The following is a 25134-nucleotide window of genomic DNA, read 5'->3' as shown; positions in this document are numbered from 1 at the left end:
ATTTATGTAAAACTGAAACAAAAAAGGGCTGAGCATACACCCTTGTCTGACTCCTCTCGGACAATCAAATACACTAGATAAACTACTATTTGAACGAACACAGGATTTTACACTACTATAAATAGACTCTAACATTTTACCCATTTTACGGCTCAGACCATGTTTATATAGTAACTTCCAAAGTTAATGTCTGTGAACAGAATCGAAAGCTTTTGAGAAATTAACAAAAGCTACATAGAATTTACCACCTTTTATCAGAAAGTTAACGCTCGATAATAGAATTCAAAACAAAACAATTGTCTACCACTAAATAACCTTTTCGAAAACCTGACTGACACTCAGAAATTTTGCTCAGCACATCAGCCCAGCACACCAATCGCTGATTCAGGATGTACTTAAAGACTTTGCTGAGAATAATCAAAAGGCTTATTGCTCTGTAGTTGTCGGGGGTAGAAGTGTCACCTTTCTTGTGAAAAGGGATTATTATTCCTGTAGACCAGGTCTCTGGGAATATACCCTTTTGGTATATACTGTTGAATATTATCTGGAGGTATGGAACGATTACGTGAGAAAAATATTTAAGAAATTCACTCAATATGTCATCAAGTCGAGGAGATTTGATGTTCTTCAGCGCCTCGAGATTGCGAATGATCTCCAATCTTGGAAAGGGGGAATCAAGAATATCTTCAGTGATTTCTCTTATAGAATCTAGGGGATCTTCTAGATCATGTATATCATCATTAGTGCATTGTAAATTATCTTGACTGCCGTAAAGGGTAGAGAAATAATCCACCCAGTCTCCACTGTCTATGGGGTTTGAGCGCTGTTTGCGTCCTGATAAACGTTTTATTGTACCACAAAATCGCTTCGAGTCAGTTGTCGAGGTCTCTTGATCATCTCTCTGACGTTGAATATATTCTTCTTTCTTTGTTCGACATAAGGACTTATTTATTCACCACATGTTTTCTTATATTTCATCAAGTTGGATTTGTCTCTTGATTTTGTAAAAGCATTTAGAAACTGACATTGTTCATGCTTTTTGACGAGGCATTCACTATCGTACCAAGGTGAAGTGTTACTTTTGTGACTTACCTGTCGTCTATACATGGAGGCAGCTGAAAGGATAGCGTCCGTAAATATCGAGACTGCTTCCGCTACGTTAGTCAATGAACACACGGCTGCTTGTTCCATTAATGCTAAAGTCTCAGAGGGTCCCATATGCTGAAGAAAGTTTACAAGACTCCTTCCAAATGTACTTGCACTGATCTATATGGGTAGTGGTCGGGTTCGGAAGAGAACTACCGGGTATGCTGACTGTATAGGCAGATGATGGGATTCAGACCGTGACACGATGTAGAAGTTGGCAATTTTTTGGAACATATTCGTGGACGCAAGAATATAGTCAATCACACTACATCCTAGATGACCTAAGAAGGTAAAATCACCTATGCCAGAATCACTTCCACATCTCCCATTTACTATATGTATGTTCAATATTGAGCACAAATTCAGTAATGTTTGTCCAAAACTGTTCACAGTCCCATCACATGAGTACCTTGCCATCTCAAATTCTGTGAAAAATTCACTTACAAAGTCTTTACCCTCAACATGTTGGATAATTGATCAAAGATCGACCAAGGCAGGGGTAACCAAAGTAACCACTCGAACTACATGAGGCGTGAACCTTTCGCCACGAGTGCTCGTTTGAAGCAGCCCTTGAGTGCCCAACAGACGTTTGTCAACCAGGACCGTGCGCAACCACTTCAAGGCTCTTTGATTTTGGTCTCGAAGGGTCACCAGGCGTGCAGCACAGACGCTGTATGGTGTTGATACACCTAGAATCACAACACTCATATAGGTTCCTTGGTGCCTAAGGGCCAGACAGCGTGTTAAGGACACATAATAATATTCTTGTTTCTCATCAGTGGGTCGGGTTGGTACATTTTATTTTTGTATTTTATTTTATGTCCAAAATCCCTTGATTTCTGTGGAAATTTACACCTTTTGTCTGATAGAAAATCAAAACTTAGAAGTGGGAAAGATAGGTCGGGCGGTAACGAGAAAGAAGAACATTTTTATCGTGATTAAATATCTCTCTTCGCTCTTATATCTGTACCCATGGTAATTCTTAAACATGGCCCTTGTTATTTATTTCAACACGTTGCACATATTACAGACGTGCAAAAAAAGATTTTCTGCGGTCCCACAGTATATTGTGAAGTCACAAAACTGGGACTATTCCATCCACAAGTCCATGGTATCCGCACCAGTCGGTCTGAGATCGAAAACAACGGATGTGGAACACGTATCCAGATTGTACGAATACTGATGCGTGTATTTTCTACGAAATCAAATTTATGGGATACATTGTTTGAGTGGGATACAGATAAAAATACAGTGAAAAAATACGTAAAGGTGGAAGTGGATACTTAGAAGATTCTGTTAATATTAGGACTGTAACGATGCATTGAACTATCGATGGATTGTAATTGTTGAGTCTCCGATAGCAATTAATCGATGGTAGAAACGAAAAACTATCGATGCATTGATAGTATGTGTGACAATCGATAGTAGAGTAATTGACTTCCGTTGATAAATGCGCAGCGCAAATACAGGAAGTACCAGATACGTTCACATTGATTTAGAGCTATCCGCCCCCGGTTACCTCTAAAACAAACATGAGCTGTGTTTCACATTTCTTTTCAGTTATTAAAAGAGACTGAAACTACTTCAGCTTGTTTCTGTTTCATATAACTATACATTCATTTGGGAAATGACTTCAAAGGAGAGAAAAAACACTATAGCAATAGTTGGTGGTACTAGACTATCACCATCGCAATAGTATGTTGCAATAGACTATCGCTATCGCAATATTTGTTTCCCCCTCAATAGTCACCCTTATTTAATATACTCTATTCAATATTGACCCCTAAGGGCCAACGACGATGAGCATATTTCCTCGTTACGACACGACACATGTGCTTGCGTGAAAGAGGATCATGTGCATCACTGAGTTTCATGGGAATTACATATAATAACTGAATGTACGCAAAGACCGATTGTTCAACATATATTGATATCCAGGAACCATGAATTTATCATGACAGTATCAACACGTGTTGGAAGGTTCTGTGATCTAATGTAGTCTGTGACCATACCACGGGGACGTGCTTTATGATGCTGTAAAGTGGTGTCACATCCATGGGTCTGAAGGAACGAGAAGACCTATCACTTCGTCACTATACCGTACGACTATCGAATCGTGACAGCTACTATTGACTGCATCCAGTTTCGCCTACAGTTGCTTAACCGGTTTCAAAAAAATAGGTTTGTGTACAACAATGCAGACACGCTTGGGATTGCTCTTCCGCGTATAAAATGTTGACGTGCCCAATATCACTGTCCATGTTACTGTACTTAAGGTTTGGTTTGAGTGTCAATAGTGAGTGAGTGAGTGATTTGGGTTTTACGCCGCTTTTAGCAATATTCCAGCAATGTCATGGCAGGGGATACCAGAAATGGGCTTCACACATTGAACCCAGGTGGGGAATCAAACCCGGGTCTTCGGTGTGATGAGCCAACGGTTTAGCCACTAGGCTACCCCACCGCCCCTTGAGTTTCAACAGTTCCGTCCGTTTCAACGGGTAACTGGAGCGTGGTGGGCGAGCTTATCTAAGGCGACTTTAAGGTGCCTAGTTACGGGTACAGCAACATGCAGTAAACTTGGACAAAGTACTGTGACTATGTGCCCCAGTCCACCCAGCTGTGAATGGGTATCTCATGAGGATGGGAAAGCCACACTGACTTGGTGCGATTAGTGGCTGCATGAGTTGTATGTTCCCCAGGGAGTTGAGATTGAAAATACGATGTGCCGTTGAGATTGACATCCAATGATCGAGGGAAAACAAAGCGCTTTGAGCATGCATGTAGATGGACTACATCGCTATATAAATACCCATATAATAATACATCAATAATAACTCTGTGTGATTTTAGCGTGAAGTACATGACACTCTTATTTCATCAAACCACGTTCCTCCATTTAATATGTCATTATGGGACGATGCCATGAAGGCCAATCCAGATGGACGTACGAACATTTATGAAAAAGTGACGATCCCTCGCTCTGCAGCCCTTGTGACCAGACAATCACAGGGGTCTTTAAAGGGCCTTCGGTTTTATAATGCCAGAAAACATTGAATACTTTCTAAGAAATATAATTGCCAGAAACATTTTTAATGTGGTTTTGCGCGATTTAAAACAGTTTTTAAATAGGTACATTGAATTAAGAGCTAAGAATGTTAGGGACTGTATCCTTGAACAGAGGTTTAATTATTGTTAAATTAGACAAAGTCAGGGAGACAATAAATTTACAATAAGAAAATCTCTGTTCGAATCGTCGAGGTCCGACTTTATTCGATTCCCCTGTCATTAAGTCAGATACGTGCGAGGACTGTGGGGAATCGATTAAAATGTATTGAATGTAAAACGTGCAGTGTGAAACCATTTCACAGATGAAGAAACGAATATCATCTTGGCGAGACGCAGTTCTGAACTGAGAGACCAATATCCACATACATGTAAATGATCGAGTCTGGACAAGACGTCCTGCATCAACTAAATCATCGAGTCCGACCATCCGATCTCCCCAGTAGTCTTACATATAAAAGTAAAAAAGAAATGTTTCTGTCGCAAAATGTATATATTATACCCTTTTGTTGAAAACAGCAAGAATGATTAAACATGTACATACATGTACTAATGATGTTCATGTTTGTCTGCTCGACCGAAACAACACTAAAAACATATTATTTCAACACTAATGGAAGCAAAAACCGCAGAGAGTATACATGTGCGTTCGAACGTAACGGGTTTAATAGCACTTCATCTCTATTGATACGCGATTGGGCGGCTGTGCGGCGTCCTGCCAAAACTTCTACAAGCCAAAACTTCTACAGACTAAAACAACAAAATACATGGTCCAGTGCACAGCTAATCCCCTGTCCCTTACCTCAAGTGCACTGGGCGGACTAGTCCGACTAGTTAGGCTTAATTAGGCTTAAGATCAAGTTGAATAAAAGTACAAGAGGTCATGATGAACCGTTTATTGACATATAAATATCATAACATGTAATATATCAATATTTTATGAGATTTTTTCAACAATAAATGGTTTGTGTCTTACAACAACGTCAGCAATTGGAAATGTCACAACATAATGTCTGATATTTGTAAAATCATTAGGCAAGTTTTAGGAGGCGACCGACATCATCTAGAAATTCCAGTGGTATTTTCTGCCTGGTGAGCAGCTAGTCCTTCAGTCGCATCAGTCGATTCTCCCTGTAGACACGTTTTCTTGTGGGTTGGGCTGCTCCAAATTCAAGTTGAGCAATCTTTGCCTTGTCTGTAGTCTCAATCTTCTTAATCACTTCAGTAAATCTGAAGATATTTGGATGGCGATGGGGCCAGGTCTGGTTGAGTCTGCTGTGGAATCCCTCCAAGTTGTTGTTGGTGCGGGGTCCGACTGTCAGGTGATGATTCCAAAGTTGGATGGGGATTCCGGTGTCATCGTCGATCCACGAGCAGACAATGTAGTCGTTGAAGGCAGTAGCTCTAGGCACATCTGGGGCTGACTCCATGGCATCAACCCAAATGTCCTAGACGATATTTACGGGGAGAAGGGCAAGACCGGAAGCTCTTCTGATCCATGTCTGGACAGCAGGGTCTTCCTTATATTGAACGGCCAGTCTGAGGTCCTGAGTCTTGAGCCAAATGGCCTGGCAGTAGTGAAAGAAGCATCCCTTCACTTCGATACCAGGAAACTCACTTTCCACTGCACGGATGGTGCCAATCTCAAAGTCAGTTTGAATACGGGCGGGTGCTAGGGGACGATTCAGCCTTTGTTGCACTTCAGTCTTGAGAAGTCTGAACAGTCTAGTGTAAGTTGTTGACTGGCGGTCAGGGAGAAGGCAAACAAACTGAAGCGCCTGGAGCTGCTCACTTGTTGGAAAGACTAGCATCTTGTCGTCATCCCCATCACTTAACAGAAGGAAAGATCTCCCATCAGTTGTCTCTGTCCAGGCGCCGTTTTGATCAACCTCGGATCTTGTCTGTGGAAGTGCTGGGATGTTCTTTCTTCTATGTCTGTACAGGGCGCTGCTCATGGAGGGGAAAGATGGCAGGAATCGAACGTCTTCATGTCTGGCAACCTCGTCATTGTATAGGGATGACATCTGGACAGTCTCTTCTCTGTCTCTCTTTCTTAAGTTGCTGACGAAGCGTATTTTCGTGCTTTCTTCTGGAGTATGGTTGTGGTCCGTGACATTCCTAACAAAATCACCCGACGTTGATAGTCTTCCTTTGCATGTGGACTTCCACACTTCCAGTGTATGCAGGTTTGTCGGACAACATTCTTGTTGTAGACATAACCATCTAGCAAGACTTGTGGGCTTCCTTTCTGCGACGTTACAACTCTACTTTCGTATGCCAGCCATTTTGCATATTCTTACTGAAGGTTGACATAGGTTATATACTACATTTTAATCTCTTATAAAGTGAGAAGACTCAGTTTGTAATATCAACTGCATTTTGGACTGTTGACAAGTTTTTATAAGCTAATTAATTATAACTGTTGCATATCTCCACTGAATTGGTGAGCTTGGATCATTTTGTTACAGTATACTAATTACACATAAAACTCTTTCATCTTACTCAGTAAGAAATATATTGTTACTGAACCTGTTTTAATCCTCTAGTCCCAACTAATCCCTCTATAATCCCACCCGGGCTGTTCCATTATACCCATAGGTACGTGCATAATTCTGCGTTGACTTTTTTAGAAGTTTTGGGAGATAACCGGCTGTGCGGCTGTGCATGTCTACCGATTTAGACGAGATAAGCCCTACATTCTATAACTTCCAAACTTCAAAGCCAGTGAAAATTTGGTATCGATTCTCTACCGCCACCACGAACCCAGGAAACACGCTTTAATACATTGTTGATAGGTGGTGTGTTTTGATTAAGAATACTTACGATCAGATTTTATTAAAAACAATGACTCGTTTTGAAGATGTAGTTGAGAACACATCTTGTATGTGAGCAAATGCAAAATTGTGCTCGAATGATTACGTTCATGGTTACACTGTCAATAGTTTACAAAATCAAATTAATTCATATAAACTAACTGGAGAGGAGCAGCGTGTACCACAGGATTCCTGACGACGTCAATGAGCAAACGTGTGTTGGCAAAATCAAATTAATTCATAAAAACTAGAGAGCAAAAACGTTACAAGGTTGAAAGTAATTGTATAAAAGACAAAAACGCTGGAACAGGTTTGAACCCAAGCTGAAAGCATTCGCCATCATGGTCCCGGTCAGCTGTCCGAATCGTGCATTTTTGAAAACGTGAAAAACGTAATTGTGTGACGTTGGTCCAAAATGCACGTGCATGATAGTGGCATAAATACTTATGTTGGACAACACATGTACAAGCATGCAGTAACCAAAAACAAACCAACAAGAACAACACGAACATGCTCAGACTTACGCAAGCACGATGAAACAGTGCGGTCGATATGGACAATATGGGGGCTTCACGACGTCACCTGGCAAGTACCTTCACCTGTAGCCAGGCCACCATCAACAAATTGATAAGCCGCTACCAGCAAACAGGACACGAACTGTGTCAGCGACGTGACTTGGAGAGCAACAATACTGGTTGTCATCCGAGTATATGTAAATGCCCAGCAATACAGACATGTAGTGTTGACTCTTTATGCACTTTATGAATAAAGTCTGATTTGTGTAATTTTTTTACTTTACCCCATTGACACTTTCCTAATGAATTGCGGCAAATGCAAGACCAACATTACAATGAATTTTCAGTCACTTTATTGGAAAATTATTTTTGTTTGTAAAATAATTATCATAAATCTCACATATGTCTTTATTTCTAGTTTTTGGTCAAGTGAAGTTGGTGATAACTTTCTTTTGCCCGGTAGTTTACATATGTGATAATTTAATGTGTTCATTACTTGAGATAGAAGAGTGAGTGAGTGAGTTTGGTTTCACGCCGCTTTTAGCAATATTCCAGCAATATCACTGCGGGGGACACCAGAAATGGGCTTCACACATTGTACCCATGTGGAGAATCGAACCCGGGTCCTCGGCGTAACGAGCGAACGCTTTAACCACTAGGTTACCCCACCGCCCCATTGAGATAGAAGAGGGTTAGCAATGAAGACATATACAGAAGTAGGGGATAGTAAATATTCACAACTATTGATATTTTATATCTTTAATGAGATAAATAGTTTAGGAGTGATTGAGATTCGCATTAGTCGTTGAACGTTAGATGACCATCATATTGTCAAATGATTAACCAAAGCGACCTACAGTCACCTAATTTACCATAGGAAAGTCAACTCATTAATATCGTGTGAACCCGTTTCTATTCTCAGGACAATCCAGGATTCGACAAGATATACTAATGAGCAAACGTCCAACGTCAGCTTGGTCCATTCCATCCAGTTCCTCCTGCAGTGCAGCGCCAAGTTCAGAGTGTTCAGTAGTTGTTGACGCGCCGTCCAACTAATGATATGCAAGATATTTTCGATGGGTGACAAGTCTAGACTGTGTACTGGACACGGCAAGGTGATTATGTTCGCCTGTTAGAGGGACTCAGCTGCAGTACGAGTCTTGTGTGCTCTTACGTTGTCGTCCTGAAACATTAACGACGTCCATGATGGCGCGCAAATGGCACAGGATGTGCCCCCAGGATTTTGTCACTGTCACCGTAGTACTGCCCGGTGACACATCCCTGAATTACATGTACAGCTGTTCTGGCAGTCTACAATGATCCCACCTAATACTGTTACTGAGTCACCCAAACACGATCTTTCTGTCTCACGTTAACGGCACGCTTTGTTAAGTAGCTCCTGTTAAGGAAGTCCAAAGTAAACCTTGATTCATTCGAAATCCGCCCTTGACACCAACAATGTAATACTGCGGTCTGTTAGTCGAAGTCGGGCATGCAGGTCCCGTTTATGCAGCCGAGTACAAATCGTCTGTCCACTCACTGTTGTTCCGTGAAGCTTAATTGGCAATCTCTCTCGTAAAGTTTAGTCCGTCTGTCGTGTCAGGACATGGTACCCTCCATGTCTGGACGAAGCTCCGAAGATTAAGGGATGGTACGTGTTTGTGTTCTATTTAAATTATTTTAAATTTCTTTCTGTTTTTAATGAACATGCGCTGGTTGTGTAACTGACGTTTTTAGGTTGTTGTTTTTCTCAGGCAAACTCTGTGTAGCATCCGAGGCTAGACTGCTGACGTGGTTAGAATGGCTGAAACATGTTTTCCTGACTTCATCCATGTCAGGTCAGACATGTTAATACCGCACGGCTAACTACAGCGGAATATGTTATATTCAACGGAGTTGAGGTCTGAGTTGTGTACGATGTTTGTTCTTTTCACACTTCCCTTTGTCTCGGTTAATGGCTGCCAATGCATTTACCTTCCCAGTGTATACTCTATTGTCCTATAATCTTTTGGCTTCATCTTTACATTGTTATCTTTGTACATTAATCCTATCTAATTGGCTTCCTATCATGTTGTTATCATTGGCTCCTTATTAAGTTGTTACCTTTGTACATGAACACACCCCACTCCCACTCTTGGCTTTGTCATGCAATACATTGTTATCTTTGTGCATTAATCCAATCTAACTGGCTTCGTAATTATACTAATGTATTTGTACATTCTCCCTCTTTGAATTGTGTAAACATGTTTCTTTCTACATATATTCACTCTTTGTACTGACTCAGCATTCACCTGATGAAGGAGCAAGAATTAGCTCAGAAACGTCGTGAAGTTGTTATCCATAAAGACTGTCATGTATTCGAGTATATTTTACTTCAAGATGAGTAAAAAAATTCAATTGGGCTATCATATTTCTGAGTAAATAAAAGTTACCCTTTCCATAATACTAGACATCTCTGCTGGAAACACAATTGTAATAATATAAGATAACACACGTCTAACGCGGTGTCAAACATTCAAACGAAAATTTCGTAGCAGCTGCTGTGCGATTACATGTTTTATGCAGGCAGTCGAATACGTGGGATAAAGGACCACTCACTGATTATGCTCTTGCTGGCTTGAAAAATGCTCTGACCATGTTGGATGATAGAGCTAAAGGCTGGTTGAAATACAGAGTCTTAGACGATCTGGCTGAATGGTGACACTCTACTTGTGAGCTGTGATCTACAAACTTTGTTCTTTTTCCGTGCATTGTTCGTCCTGAATGTTTCCAAATGGAAACAACAAACATTGGAATAATGTTCATATGAGCTTTTAAGGTGATCAATATCTTACCTTTATCTGTTGGTGACGGGCGCTGTCGAATGGGTAGGACAGTATCACCTCTTAACGAATGCCTGGTTTCTTTTGTGATTCGTGATCACATACTTACAGTAACGTCGGAATCGTACATCATAGTCGGATTTGGTTAGAGGCAAAAGATCTGTGTTGCATTTGATTCAGAAGGTTTTTGAATATGTCCTGTGATTTTTTAAGAAGAACTTGAAAATTATCCCACCTTTTGGTCGACAGCTCGCCAGTGATAGAATGCTGGCTCGGTTTCAATAATAACTGTGTCATTCGGCACGACTAGAATATTAACGTTTGTAACATCTGCGACGAAAGCATGGCTAGCAAGTCAATTCCATTATGTTATATTTGATTGGCATTACATACAGTGGGAATGGGAGTGGTTTCTGAAAACAGGGAGACAATCCAGAGTCGGAGACAACCCAACGCATGTACGTCCGGTACTGACATGTATAGCCATTTTAGGTTAATTCAACATGACTGCATCGACAAGACGAAAATGAATAACTGTTTTTTTGTGTGAAACATCTTATGAAAAATTTTACGTGAATCATCGTATGAAGAAGTTTTACTTAAAACATCATATGAAGTGTTCTGGGTTTTTTTCCAGTCTGCAACACACTTGTATGTAGAACCAGTTGTAAATATGGTGATATCCAATTATGAACATTAGTCCCAGACCCAGAGGATATATTTACCAGATCCCCTGCAGCTGTGGCTACCAATACATCGGAGAAACCCTCAGACCCCTTACTCAAATAACACCTGTCCTCTGTCAACAAACTAGACTTGAAATCCGACATCTCTGAACACATCCTGAAGAACCAAGATCATTACATCATGTGGGTAGCCACCAATGTCCTGTCCACCAACCAATAACAACTGGCGACAAAGAAAACCGCAAGAAGCCATTGACATCGGGAGACACCAGCCAGCCATGACCCGCCACCAGGGAGCCCACCTGCCCAGGGCCTGGGACTTTGATCATTGTTTGATTATTATCTGTACTCATTGCTTTATCAATATCGGTGCTAATTATTTTGTTCTGGTTTCTATTTGTTTGTTCTGGCCTCAATTTGTCAATTTCTATTCTAAGCCACTGTAAGTCCCCATGGTCCCTAATATGGTGATTTACCTCCAGTTGTTGGCGATCTATAGCCCACTTTTATACTGTATTCATTGACAGACAGACAGAAGTTTATTCGTAATATCGGCCTCATGGCCTATAATACAGTCACAAACTTTGGCGGTTTCGTGAAACAGTGGTCATAATTAGTATTGGGATCTTACTTTTAAAACATAATGTAAAAATAGTGCTGTGCAGTATATAACTTGGGGGTTTTTGGATTGCAAAATTGACTGCAGAGTGAGTGGGCCTTTGTAGACATTTTGTAATTGTTTGAAGTAACTGTCTCTGTACCGCTGATATTTGACACATCGGAAGAATACGTGATTCTCAGTTTATGTTTCCGCGGCATCACAGAATGAACACAAGTAGTTCGTACGTGGGGCATCCTCATTAAGTCTGTACATGTTCACTTTAAAGTTGTTATTCGAAACACGAAACGGATCAGATGTTTATATTTTAGTTCTGTTATGTAGGACTCCAGGCAAAGTTCATGTTTAAACTGTGAATAATGACTGAAAAAAGTGGAGCTGTTGATTTCGTTGTGCCAAGTTTGGTAGGCGATATCCTTCAATCGTTGTTTGAAAGTATACATGAATAGCTGAACGTTAGCAACGCCCTGGTTTAACCAGACATGAGAAAACCCGTTTCTGAATAATAAGTTTCTAACATTGGATGCTCAGTTTGTTCGGCCCATATCATCAAATGTTTTTAGCATTCTGTAGCACTGCAGTGGATAACGTTGTTCATTCATACTGAGTATCTTGAACCAAAACTTGATTACTCGAATCTGTGTTAATACGTAGATGGGGTGACGTCCAAGCTCCCCAAATGTGGCTTTGTTTGAAGCACATTTTCCAATTTTCAGAAATCGTTTGAAATACATAGTATGGACCCTCTCGATTACATCAGAATATTTATGTCCCCATATTTCCGAGCCGTATAGTAGTATAGGTGCCACTTTTCGATCAAATATAGTTCTTGCACTTGAATAGGTTAGTTCTTGATACTTGTTAAAAAGTCTGAAAACAGAGAGGCAGGCTTTACTTTCTTGTTAAGCAAGTGTTTCACAGGCTTTTGTCCACACGAGCCTAGATGAAAATATTATGCCGAGATATTTATAGTATGTAACCACCTTAAGAGGATTTTTACAAAGGTCCACTTTTCAGAATGTCTCAGAATTCCTCCGTTGCGAAACACTATGATATTTGTTTTATTAAGATTCAGCTGTAATCCCCATTTGATACAGAATGATTCCAGGATATTAAGCTGGCGCTGTAGACCTATTACACTGGTAGCAAAAAGGACGATGTCATCAGCAAACATTAGCAGTAATAGATCTTGTATATCTTGCGTAACAAGAATTCCATTGTTGCCTGATTGGTAGAGCTCTGTTGCAAATTCATTAATAAAGAGAAGGAAGAGGAGGGGGCGGAGAATACACCCTTGTCTCACTCCACGGGAAGTATCAAAAGTTTCAGTTCTTGAATCAGTATTCACTCTTACACTGGCTTTCACCGATGCGTACATACTTTTAAGCAACATAGTTATCTTTCCGTGACAGCCGCGTTGAATCAAAATATATAGCAGTTTATCTCTGTCCACAAAGTCAAATGCCTTTTTAAAGTCAACGAAACCACAGTAGAAACGACCTTTGGGTTTGCACAAATATTTCGAACACAAAGCCTGAAGAGTAAAAATATGGTGAGTAGTTGAATACTGAGGGCGGAAACCAGCTTGACTTTCGGATAATATTTCGTTTAACTCAACCCACGTCCTTAATCTTTTCTCTATAATTGAAATAAAAAGTTTTCCCATTGAATTGAGTATTGATATTCCTCTATAATTCGATGGTTCTTTCTTGGATCCAGATTTAAACAGTGGTATAATAACGCCGATATTCCAGTTTGTAGGAAACAGACTATTGTCCAAAATCTTGTTGAATAGCATCTTCACATATTGAATTAAAATATTACATGATAGTTTGTACAGATCTGGGGGTATCCCGTCAGTGCCTGGTGATTTATTTGATTTAAGATCATATATAGATTTTCTAATTTCTTCTTCAGAGATTTCACTGTTTAAATAAATATCTTGGTGCGCTAACCCATCGCAGTCCTTACACGAGTGATGTTCGAGGAAGTGTTTTACTTGTTGGTCAAACTCTGAGGCAGTTACTTCTATTTCAGGATTTAACAGATCAGTGAAGTAGGCTTGCCAGTCAGCTGCGGAAATACATGAATCAATGTTTGTTCGGAATGCCTGTTTTACTTTACTCCAGAATTCTTTACAGTCCCCACGTGCCGCCGCAACGGTGATGCCATCTTCAATTTTTATACTGTATTGTCCTAATTTGAAATCCAATTTTAAAGAGAGATGCTAGTTTTACTGTCTTTCGTTTACAGGTTTTTATAATTTACATGTATTTATGGTGAATTCAAAAGTTGTTTTAGTCACGATATGGCTGAAATATTGCCGATGTGACTGTAAATCTTAACTCACTCACTCACTCAATTTCTATTAGTGCTATTACCCGCTACCTCTCATCTGCACTTTGTCCATTTAATTTTATCCTGGCTTCTAGCTGTCCACTGTTCATCAACACTGTGTAAGAGATGGAATCTATTCAGCGCTAATTAATTGTTAAGTGTTGTGTCCATTCAGCGCTATGTAACTGTTAAGTGCTGGCTTCCATTTTATCCTTTGCCAGTCTCACATCAACGACAGTTAACTGTTGGCTTCCATTGTTTATCTTGCATCTTTGTTGTCTTATTACTTTTGTTATTCTTACATGTACATATAGATTCTCTCTGCCCCTTGCCATTCATTCACATGATGAAAGTGAGGATATCAGAATACCAGCCTCCAACTTTACAGAGGCCCCATCCGCAATTAACTTGATTACTTCCCTCTTATGACTCTTAAAGGGCAAGTTTACACGGAGATCGGCCCCCATGTGGAGTCAGGCCTCAGACAGGTGCGTAGTCGCTGCCACATAAAAGACGATGCAGTATGACTGACATGAACCTAAATAAATGGGAGTCAAAAACAGTGTATGTAATAAGCATATGTTATTGAAGACCATACAATGATGTGTTGAATACCTACCGAAACGGATCTCTTAGAGCGTGGTAATACATGTGATGAAATCTATAGATCACTGAAAACCAGCAATGATACCAAGTGTCTCTTGCGAAGCAAGTGTTGGTATATTAAATAGAATGCTTCCTGACAAAGGTAATTGGAAACAGACAGAACTCCCGTGGTAGCCTACATATAAAAATGGAACCTGTAAAGATCCGGGTTAGAATGGTATCCTCCCATTAGTTACACATGCCATTAGTTACACACCCTTATACAAACAACGTTAACTTTACAGATGACTGCACATCTAATCTCATTCATATTACCTTGAGGGTTTAGAATTGAATGACCCACACTTGTGTATGATAAATACGACAAGCACTATAAGCATTGGACTAAGATTTATCAAAATATTTACAACAATATGGACAAACCATATTGAATCCGAGAATAAGACAACATTTGAAAAAAGTAAACGTTGGGTCTAATAAACTCATATAAAATGCTGAACAGTCTTGTTGACTGTTTATTTTTGACATATAATAAGGCAGAATGGGCCTAAAATTGGGTTCAGCACAAGAGTTTCTTTTGTATAAATAAGATGACACTGATTTCTTGACTCCCTTATAAGTCATAGAGTCTGTTTTGATATTATATCTTTTTACAAAGTTTTTATTATCATATATTTTTCCATCATCATGATCGATCATGTCTCTAAAATATGTTACACCCTTTCCATGCCATTGCTGTGTATAAATAGTGTCACTCCCAATTCTAATAGCATCGTTGTACCAAATAGATTTTGACGTTATGCGAGGAGTAATCTTCTCTAAAATATAATTGGGATCTGCTAAATAAAGTACATTCAAATCTATGATATATTCTGAAACCAGCTTTGTCCAGATGGCATTTCTGTAGATTAAACTCTTAATCCAACTGCAGCTTTTGTGCTGCAATAACAGTTTTTACATCAGGAACACTGATCCCACCATATTTAGGTGGTAATTGCATAATATTTCTTTGGATTTTATCAGTTTTACCCTTCCAAATGAATTGATAACACTTCTTTTGAAAATCTTCCACTGTTTTGAGAGGGGCTAGGAATACTACTAAACAAATGGTTAAGTTTCAATACAACATTTCTACCCAAGGGTGTTAGGGTTCTTTTCGTCCACACTGCCGTTTCTTTTTCAGTTTTCTCAAACTTCTTGTTATAATTTAATTCTGTCATATTATGTAAATCAACATCAAATTCGATACCAAGTACTTTAAACTGAGTCTGTGACAAGTCCATTTTCCACTCTTTACAGAGCTTATACCTTGTCCTCTTTTTTGACCCAATCCAAATCAGTTTTGCTTTTTCAGGATTAATCTTTAATGCAGAAAATCTTGCAAAATACAATAAAATGTTCATTGTTGCGTAGGGGCTTTTTTTCTGACCCATCTAGAGTTAGTGTCGTATCATCTGCAAATTGGGCGAGAAGATATAGAATTTGTCCCCTTTGTATACCATGTATATTTACATTACTTCTGATCATATTTGCTAGTATCTCTGCACACAGTATAAATATATATCTGGTGATACTGGAGCGTGGAAGAATTGATGTTCATGCAAACATGTAATTAAAGAGTTTTGTGTTGCATGTAAGTTGTATCTAAAGCTAATGAAAGACATAACCTCGCATTGAGTGGAATAACACGGAAAGAGTTTAGTGTTGTATGTAATTTGTATCTAAAGCTAATGAAAGACATAACCTCGCATTGAGTGGAATAACATGGAAAGAGTTTAGTGTTGTATGTAATTTGTATCTAAAGCTAATGAAAGACATAACCTCGCATTGAGTGGAATAACATGTAAAGAGTTTAGTGTTGTATGTAATTTGTATCTAAAGCTAATGAAAGACATAACCTCGCATTGAGTGGAATAACATGGAAAGAGCTTTGTGTTGTATGTAATTTGTATCTAAAGCTAATGAAAGACATAACCTCGCATTGAGTGGAATAACATGTAAAAGAGTTTAGTGTTGTATGTAATTTGTATCTAAAGCTAATGAAAGACATAACCTCGCATTGAGTGGAATAACATGTAAAGAGCTTTGTGTTGTATGTAATTTGTATCTAAAGCTAATGAAAGACATAACCTCGCATTGAGTGGAATAACATGGAAAGAGCTTTGTGTTGTATGTAATTTGTATCTAAAGCTAATGAAAGACATAACCTCGCATTGAGTGGAATAACATGTAAAGAGTTTAGTGTTGTATGTAATTTGTATCTAAAGCTAAGGAAAGACATAACCTTGCATTGAGTGGAATAACATGGAAAGAGCTTTGTGTTGTATGTAATTTGTATCTAAAGCTAATGAAAGACATAACCTCGCATTGAGTGGAATAACATGGAAAGAGTTTAGTGTTGTATGTAATTTGTATCTAAAGCTAATGAAAGACATAACCTCGCATTGAGTGGAATAACATGTAAAGAGTTTAGTGTTGTATGTAATTTGTATCTAAAGCTAATGAAAGACATAACCTCGCATTGAGTGGAATAACATGGAAAGAGCTTTGTGTTGTATGTAATTTGTATCTAAAGCTAATGAAAGACATAACCTCGCATTGAGTGGAATAACATGTAAAGAGCTTTGTGTTGTATGTAATTTGTATCTAAAGCTAATGAAAGACATAACCTCGCATTGAGTGGAATAACATTGAAAGAGTTTAGGTTTGCATGTAATTTGTATCTAAAGCTAATGAAAGACATAACCTCGCATTGAGTGGAATAACATGGAAAGAGCTTTGTGTTGTATGTAATTTGTATCTAAAGCTAATGAAAGACATAACCTCGCATTGAGTGGAATAACATGTAAAGAGTTTAGTGTTGTATGTAATTTGTATCTAAAGCTAATGAAAGAGATAACCTTGCATTGAGTGGAATAACATGTAAAGAGTTTAGTGTTGTATGTAATTTGTATCTAAAGCTAATGAAAGACATAACCTCGCATTGAGTGGAATAACATGTAAAAGAGCTTTGTGTTGTAAGTTATTTGTATCTAAAGCTAATGAAAGACATAACCTCGCATTGAGTGGAATAACATTGAAAGAGTTTAGTGTTGCATGTAATTTGTATCTAAAGCTAATGAAAGACATAACCTCGCATTGAGTGGAATAACATGGAAAGAGCTTTTGTGTTGTATGTAATTTGTATCTAAAGCAAATGAAAGACATAACCTCGCATTGAGTGGAATAACATGTAAAGAGCTTTTGTGTTGTAAGTAATTTGTATCTAAAGCTAATGAAAGACATAACCTCGCATTGAGTGGAATAACATGGAAAAGAGCTTTGTGTTGTATGTAATTTGTATCTAAAGCTAAGGAAGACATAACCTCGCATTGAGTGGAATAACATGGAAAGAGCTTTGTGTTGTATTTAATTTGTATCTAAAGCTAATGAAAGACATAACCTCGCATTGAGTGGAATAACATGGAAAGAGTTTAGTGTTGTATGTAATTTGTATCTAAAGCTAATGAAAGACATAACCTCGCATTGAGTGGAATAACATGTAAAGAGTTTAGTGTTGTATGTAATTTGTATCTAAAGCTAATGAAAGACATAACCTCGCATTGAGTGGAATAACATGGAAAAGAGCTTTGTGTTGTAAGTAATTTGTATCTAAAGCTAATGAAAGACATAACCTCGCATTGAGTGGAATAACATGTAAAGAGCTTTGTGTTGTATGTAATTTGTATCTAAAGCTAATGAAAGACATAACCTCGCATTGAGTGGAATAACATGGAAAGAGTTTAGTGTTGCATGTAATTTGTATCTAAAGCTAATGAAAGACATAACCTCGCATTGAGTGGAATAACATGGAAAGAGCTTTGTGTTGTATGTAATTTGTATCTAAAGCTAATGAAAGACATAACCTCGCATTGAGTGGAATAACATGGAAAGAGCTTTGTGTTGTATGTAATTTGTATCTAAAGCTAATGAAGACATAACCTCGCATTGAGTGGAATAACATGTAAAGAGTTTAGTGTTGTATGTAATTTGTATCTAAAGCTAATGAAAGACATAACCTCGCATTGAGTGGAATAACATGGAAAGAGCTTTGTGTTGTATGTAATTTGTATCTAAAGCTAATGAAAGACATAACCTCGCATTGAGTGGAATAACATGAAAAGAGTTTAGTGTTGTATGTAATTTGTATCTCAAGCTAATGAAAGAGATAACCTTGCATTGAGTGGAATAACATGTAAAGAGTTTAGTGTTGTATGTAATTTGTATCTAAAGCTAATGAAAGACATAACCTCGCATTGAGTGGAATAACATGTAAAGAGCTTTGTGTTTTGTTTGTAATTTGTATCTAAAGCTAATGAAAGACATAACCTCGCATTGAGTGGAATAACATGGAAAGAGCTTTGTGTTGTATGTAATTTGTATCTAAAGCTAAGGAAAGACATAACCTCGCATTGAGTGGAATAACATGGAAAGAGCTTTGTGTTGTATTTAATTTGTATCTAAAGCTAATGAAAGACATAACCTCGCATTGAGTGGAATAACATGTAAAGAGTTTAGTGTTGTATGTAATTTGTATCTAAAGCTAATGAAAGACATAACCTCGCATTGAGTGGAATAACATGTAAAGAGTTTAGTGTTGTATGTAATTTGTATCTAAAGCTAATGAAAGACATAACCTCGCATTGAGTGGAATAACATGGAAAGAGCTTTGTGTTGTAAGTAATTTGTATCTAAAGCTAATGAAAGACATAACCTCGCATTGAGTGGAATAACATGTAAAGAGCTTTGTGTTGTATGTAATTTGTATCTAAAGCTAATGAAAGACATAACCTCGCATTGAGTGGAATAACATGGAAAGAGTTTAGTGTTGCATGTAATTTGTATCTAAAGCTAATGAAAGACATAACCTCGCATTGAGTGGAATAACATGGAAAGAGCTTTGTGTTGTATGTAATTTGTATCTAAAGCTAATGAAAGACATAACCTCGCATTGAGTGGAATAACATGGAAAGAGCTTTGTATTGTATGTAATTTGTATCTAAAGCTAATGAAGACATAACCTCGCATTGAGTGGAATAACATGTAAAGAGTTTAGTGTTGTATGTAATTTGTATCTAAAGCTAATGAAAGACATAACCTCGCATTGAGTGGAATAACATGGAAAGAGCTTTGTGTTGTATGTAATTTGTATCTAAAGCTAATGAAAGACATAACCTCGCATTGAGTGGAATAACATGGAAAGAGTTTAGTGTTGTATGTAATTTGTATCTAAAGCTAATGAAAGACATAACCTCGCATTGAGTGGAATAACATGTAAAGAGTTTAGTGTTGTATGTAATTTGTATCTAAAGCTAATGAAAGACATAACCTCGCATTGAGTGGAATAACATGGAAAGAGCTTTGTGTTGTAAGTAATTTGTATCTAAAGCTAATGAAAGACATAACCTCGCATTGAGTGGAATAACATGTAAAGAGCTTTGTGTTGTATGTAATTTGTATCTAAAGCTAATGAAAGACATAACCTCGCATTGAGTGGAATAACATGGAAAGAGTTTAGTGTTGCATGTAATTTGTATCTAAAGCTAATGAAAGACATAACCTCGCATTGAGTGGAATAACATGGAAAGAGCTTTGTGTTGTATGTAATTTGTATCTAAAGCTAATGAAAGACATAACCTCGCATTGAGTGGAATAACATGGAAAGAGCTTTGTGTTGTATGTAATTTGTATCTAAAGCTAATGAAGACATAACCTCGCATTGAGTGGAATAACATTGAAAGAGTTTAGTGTTGTATGTAATTTGTATCTAAAGCTAATGAAAGACATAACCTCGCATTGAGTGGAATAACATGGAAAGAGCTTTGTGTTGTATGTAATTTGTATCTAAAGCTAATGAAAGACATAACCTCGCATTGAGTGGAATAACATGGAAAGAGTTTAGTGTTGTATGTAATTTGTATCTCAAGCTAATGAAAGAGATAACCTTGCATTGAGTGGAATAACATGTAAAGAGTTTAGTGTTGTATGTAATTTGTATCTAAAGCTAATGAAAGACATAACCTCGCATTGAGTGGAATAACATGTAAAGGGCTTTGTGTTTTGTTTGTAATTTGTATCTAAAGCTAATGAAAGACATAACCTCGCATTGAGTGGAATAACATGGAAAGAGCTTTGTGTTGTATGTAATTTGTATCTAAAGCTAAGGAAAGACATAACCTCGCATTGAGTGGAATAACATGGAAAGAGCTTTGTGTTGTATTTAATTTGTATCTAAAGCTAATGAAAGACATAACCTCGCATTGAGTGGAATAACATGGAAAGAGTTTAGTGTTGTATGTAATTTGTATCTAAAGCTAATGAAAGACATAACCTCGCATTGAGTGGAATAACATGTAAAGAGTTTAGTGTTGTATGTAATTTGTATCTAAAGCTAATGAAAGACATAACCTCGCATTGAGTGGAATAACATGGAAAGAGCTTTGTGTTGTAAGTAATTTGTATCTAAAGCTAATGAAAGACATAACCTCGCATTGAGTGGAATAACATGTAAAGAGCTTTGTGTTGTATGTAATTTGTATCTAAAGCTAATGAAAGACATAACCTCGCATTGAGTGGAATAACATGGAAAGAGTTTAGTGTTGCATGTAATTTGTATCTAAAGCTAATGAAAGACATAACCTCGCATTGAGTGGAATAACATGGAAAGAGCTTTGTGTTGTATGTAATTTGTATCTAAAGCTAATGAAAGACATAACCTCGCATTGAGTGGAATAACATGGAAAGAGCTTTGTGTTGTATGTAATTTGTATCTAAAGCTAATGAAGACATAACCTCGCATTGAGTGGAATAACATGGAAAGAGTTTAGTGTTGTATGTAATTTGTATCTAAAGCTAATGAAAGACATAACCTCGCATTGAGTGGAATAACATGGAAAGAGCTTTGTGTTGTATGTAATTTGTATCTAAAGCTAATGAAAGACATAACCTCGCATTGAGTGGAATAACATGGAAAGAGTTTAGTGTTGTATGTAATTTGTATCTCAAGCTAATGAAAGAGATAACCTTGCATTGAGTGGAATAACATGTAAAGAGTTTAGTGTTGTATGTAATTTGTATCTAAAGCTAATGAAAGACATAACCTCGCATTGAGTGGAATAACATGTAAAGAGCTTTGTGTTTTGTTTGTAATTTGTATCTAAAGCTAATGAAAGACATAACCTCGCATTGAGTGGAATAACATGTAAAGAGCTTTGTGTTGTATGTAATTTGTATCTAAAGCTAAGGAAAGACATAACCTCGCATTGAGTGGAATAACATGGAAAGAGCTTTGTGTTGTATTTAATTTGTATCTAAAGCTAATGAAAGACATAACCTCGCATTCAGTGGAATAACATGGAAAGAGTTTAGTGTTGTATGTAATTTGTATCTAAAGCTAATGAAAGACATAACCTCGCATTGAGTGGAATAACATGTAAAGAGTTTAGTGTTGTATGTAATTTGTATCTAAAGCTAATGAAAGACATAACCTCGCATTGAGTGGAATAACATGGAAAGAGCTTTGTGATGTAAGTAATTTGTATCTAAAGCTAATGAAAGACATAACCTCGCATTGAGTGGAATAACATGTAAAGAGCTTTGTGTTGTATGTAATTTGTATCTAAAGCTAATGAAAGACATAACCTCGCATTGAGTGGAATAACATGGAAAGAGTTTAGTGTTGCATGTAATTTGTATCTAAAGCTAATGAAAGACATAACCTCGCATTGAGTGGAATAACATGGAAAGAGCTTTGTGTTGTATGTAATTTGTATCTAAAGCTAATGAAAGACATAACCTCGCATTGAGTGGAATAACATGGAAAGAGCTTTGTGTTGTATGTAATTTGTATCTAAAGCTAATGAAGACATAACCTCGCATTGAGTGGAATAACATGTAAAGAGTTTAGTGTTGTATGTAATTTGTATCTAAAGCTAATGAAAGACATAACCTCGCATTGAGTGGAATAACATGGAAAGAGCTTTGTGTTGTATGTAATTTGTATCTAAAGCTAATGAAAGACATAACCTCGCATTGAGTGGAATAACATGGAAAGAGTTTAGTGTTGTATGTAATTTGTATCTCAAGCTAATGAAAGAGATAACCTTGCATTGAGTGGAATAACATGTAAAGAGTTTAGTGTTGTATGTAATTTGTATCTAAAGCTAATGAAAGACATAACCTCGCATTGAGTGGAATAACATGTAAAGAGCTTTGTGTTTTGTTTGTAATTTGTATCTAAAGCTAATGAAAAGACATAACCTCGCATTGAGTGGAATAACATAAAGAGTTTAGTGTTGTATGTAATTTGTATCTAAAGCTAATGAAAGACATAACCTCGCATTGAGTGGAATAACATGGAAAGAGCTTTGTGTTGTATGTAATTTGTATCTAAAGCTAATGAAAGACATAACCTCGCATTGAGTGGAATAACATGGAAAGAGCTTTGTGTTGTATGTAATTTGTATCTAAAGCTAATGAAAGACATAACCTCGCATTGAGTGGAATAACATGTAAAGAGTTTTGTGTTGTATGTAATTTGTATCTAAAGCTAAGGAAAGACATAACCTTGCATTGAGTGGAATAACATGGAAAGAGCTTTGTGTTGTATGTAATTTGTATCTAAAGCTAATGAAAGACATAACCTCGCATTGAGTGGAATAACATGTAAAGAGTTTAGTGTTGCATGTAATTTGTATCTAAAGCTAATGAAAGACATAACCTCGCATTGAGTGGAATAACATGTAAAGAGCTTTGTGTTGTATGTAATTTGTATCTAAAGCTAATGAAAGACATAACCTCGCATTGAGTGGAATAACATGTAAAGAGCTTTGTGTTTTGTTTGTAATTTGTATCTAAAGCTAATGAAAGACATAACCTCGCATTGAGTGGAATAACATGGAAAAGAGCTTTAGTGTTGTATGTAATTTGTATCTAAAGCTAAGGAAAGACATAACCTCGCATTGAGTGGAATAACATGGAAAGAGCTTTGTGTTGTATGTAATTTGTATCTAAAGCTAATGAAAGACATAACCTCGCATTGAGTGGAATAACATGTAAAGAGTTTTGTGTTGTATGTAATTTGTATCTAAAGCTAATGAAAGACATAACCTCGCATTGAGTGGAATAACATGGAAAAGAGCTTTGTGTTGTATGTAATTTGTATCTAAAGCTAATGAAAGACATAACCTCGCATTGAGTGGAATAACATGTAAAGAGTTTAGTGTTGCATGTAATTTGTATCTAAAGCTAATGAAAGACATAACCTCGCATTGAGTGGAATAACATGTAAAGAGCTTTGTGTTGTATGTAATTTGTATCTAAAGCTAATGAAAGACATAACCTCGCATTGAGTGGAATAACATGTAAAGAGCTTTGTGTTGCATGTAATTTGTATCTTAAGCTAATGAAAGACATAACCTCGCATTGAGTGGAATAACATGTAAAGAGTTTAGTGTTGTATGTAATTTGTATCTAAAGCTAAGGAAAGACATAACCTCGCATTGAGTGGAATAACATGGAAAGAGTTTAGTGTTGTATGTAATTTGTATCTAAAGCTAATGAAAGACATAACCTCGCATTGAGTGGAATAACATGTAAAGAGTTTAGTGTTGTATGTAATTTGTATCTAAAGCTAATGAAAGACATAACCTCGCATTGAGTGGAATAACATGGAAAAGAGCTTTGTGTTGTATGTAATTTGTATCTAAAGCTAATGAAAGACATAACCTCGCATTGAGTGGAATAACATGGAAAGAGCTTTGTGTTGTATGTAATTTGTATCTAAAGCTAAGGAAAGACATAACCTTGCATTGAGTGGAATAACATGTAAAGAGCTTTGTGTTGTATGTAATTTGTATCTAAAGCTAATGAAAGACATAACCTCGCATTGAGTGGAATAACATGGAAAGAGCTTTGTGTTGTATGTAATTTGTATCTAAAGCTAATGAAAGACATAACCTCGCATTGAGTGGAATAACATGTAAAGAGTTTAGTGTTGTATGTAATTTGTATCTAAAGCTAATGAAAGACATAACCTCGCATTGAGTGGAATAACATGTAAAGAGTTTAGTGTTGTATGTAATTTGTATCTAAAGCTAAGGAAAGACATAACCTTGCATTGAGTGTCATAACATGGAAAGAGCTTTGTGTTGTATGTAATTTGTATCTAAAGCTAATGAAAGACATAACCTCGCATTGAGTGGAATAACATGGAAAGAGTTTAGTGTTGTATGTAATTTGTATCTAAAGCTAATGAAAGACATAACCTCGCATTGAGTGGAATGACATGTAAAGAGTTTAGTGTTGTATGTAATTTGTATCTAAAGCTAATGAAAGAGATAACCTTGCATTGAGTGGAATAACATGTAAAGAGTTTAGTGTTGTATGTAATTTGTATCTAAAGCTAATGAAAGACATAACCTCGCATTGAGTGGAATAACATGTAAAGAGCTTTGTGTTGTAAGTTATTTGTATCTAAAGCTAATGAAA

At 37.2% G+C, this 25134-nt stretch overlaps 2 protein-coding genes across 2 annotated transcripts in view; both read right to left on the bottom strand.

Annotated features, from left to right (window-relative positions):
* Positions 1–25134, bottom strand: part of LOC124281326 (sodium- and chloride-dependent glycine transporter 1-like) — a 182996-nt gene that overhangs the window by 20382 nt on the left and 137480 nt on the right. The gene's annotated exons all lie outside the window — the stretch shown is intronic.
* LOC124281308 (sodium-dependent proline transporter-like) overlaps positions 5658–25134 on the bottom strand; it is a 62393-nt gene continuing 42916 nt past the window's right edge. Inside the window, exons 21-22 of the mRNA XM_046717331.1 lie at positions 8499–8589; positions 5658–6298 (exon numbers count right to left, since the gene is read on the bottom strand). Of these exons, the coding sequence (XP_046573287.1) occupies positions 5658–6298; positions 8499–8589 (732 nt within the window). The remainder of the gene's footprint in view (positions 6299–8498; positions 8590–25134) is intronic.

The sequence above is a fragment of the Haliotis rubra genome, unplaced genomic scaffold (genome assembly GCF_003918875.1).
Source record: "Haliotis rubra isolate DU_JTF1 unplaced genomic scaffold, ASM391887v1 Scf282, whole genome shotgun sequence".
Lineage (NCBI taxonomy): Eukaryota > Metazoa > Mollusca > Gastropoda > Lepetellida > Haliotidae > Haliotis > Haliotis rubra.
Note: the sequence above shows the minus strand (reverse complement) of the source record. Positions and strands in the feature narration are given on the sequence as shown.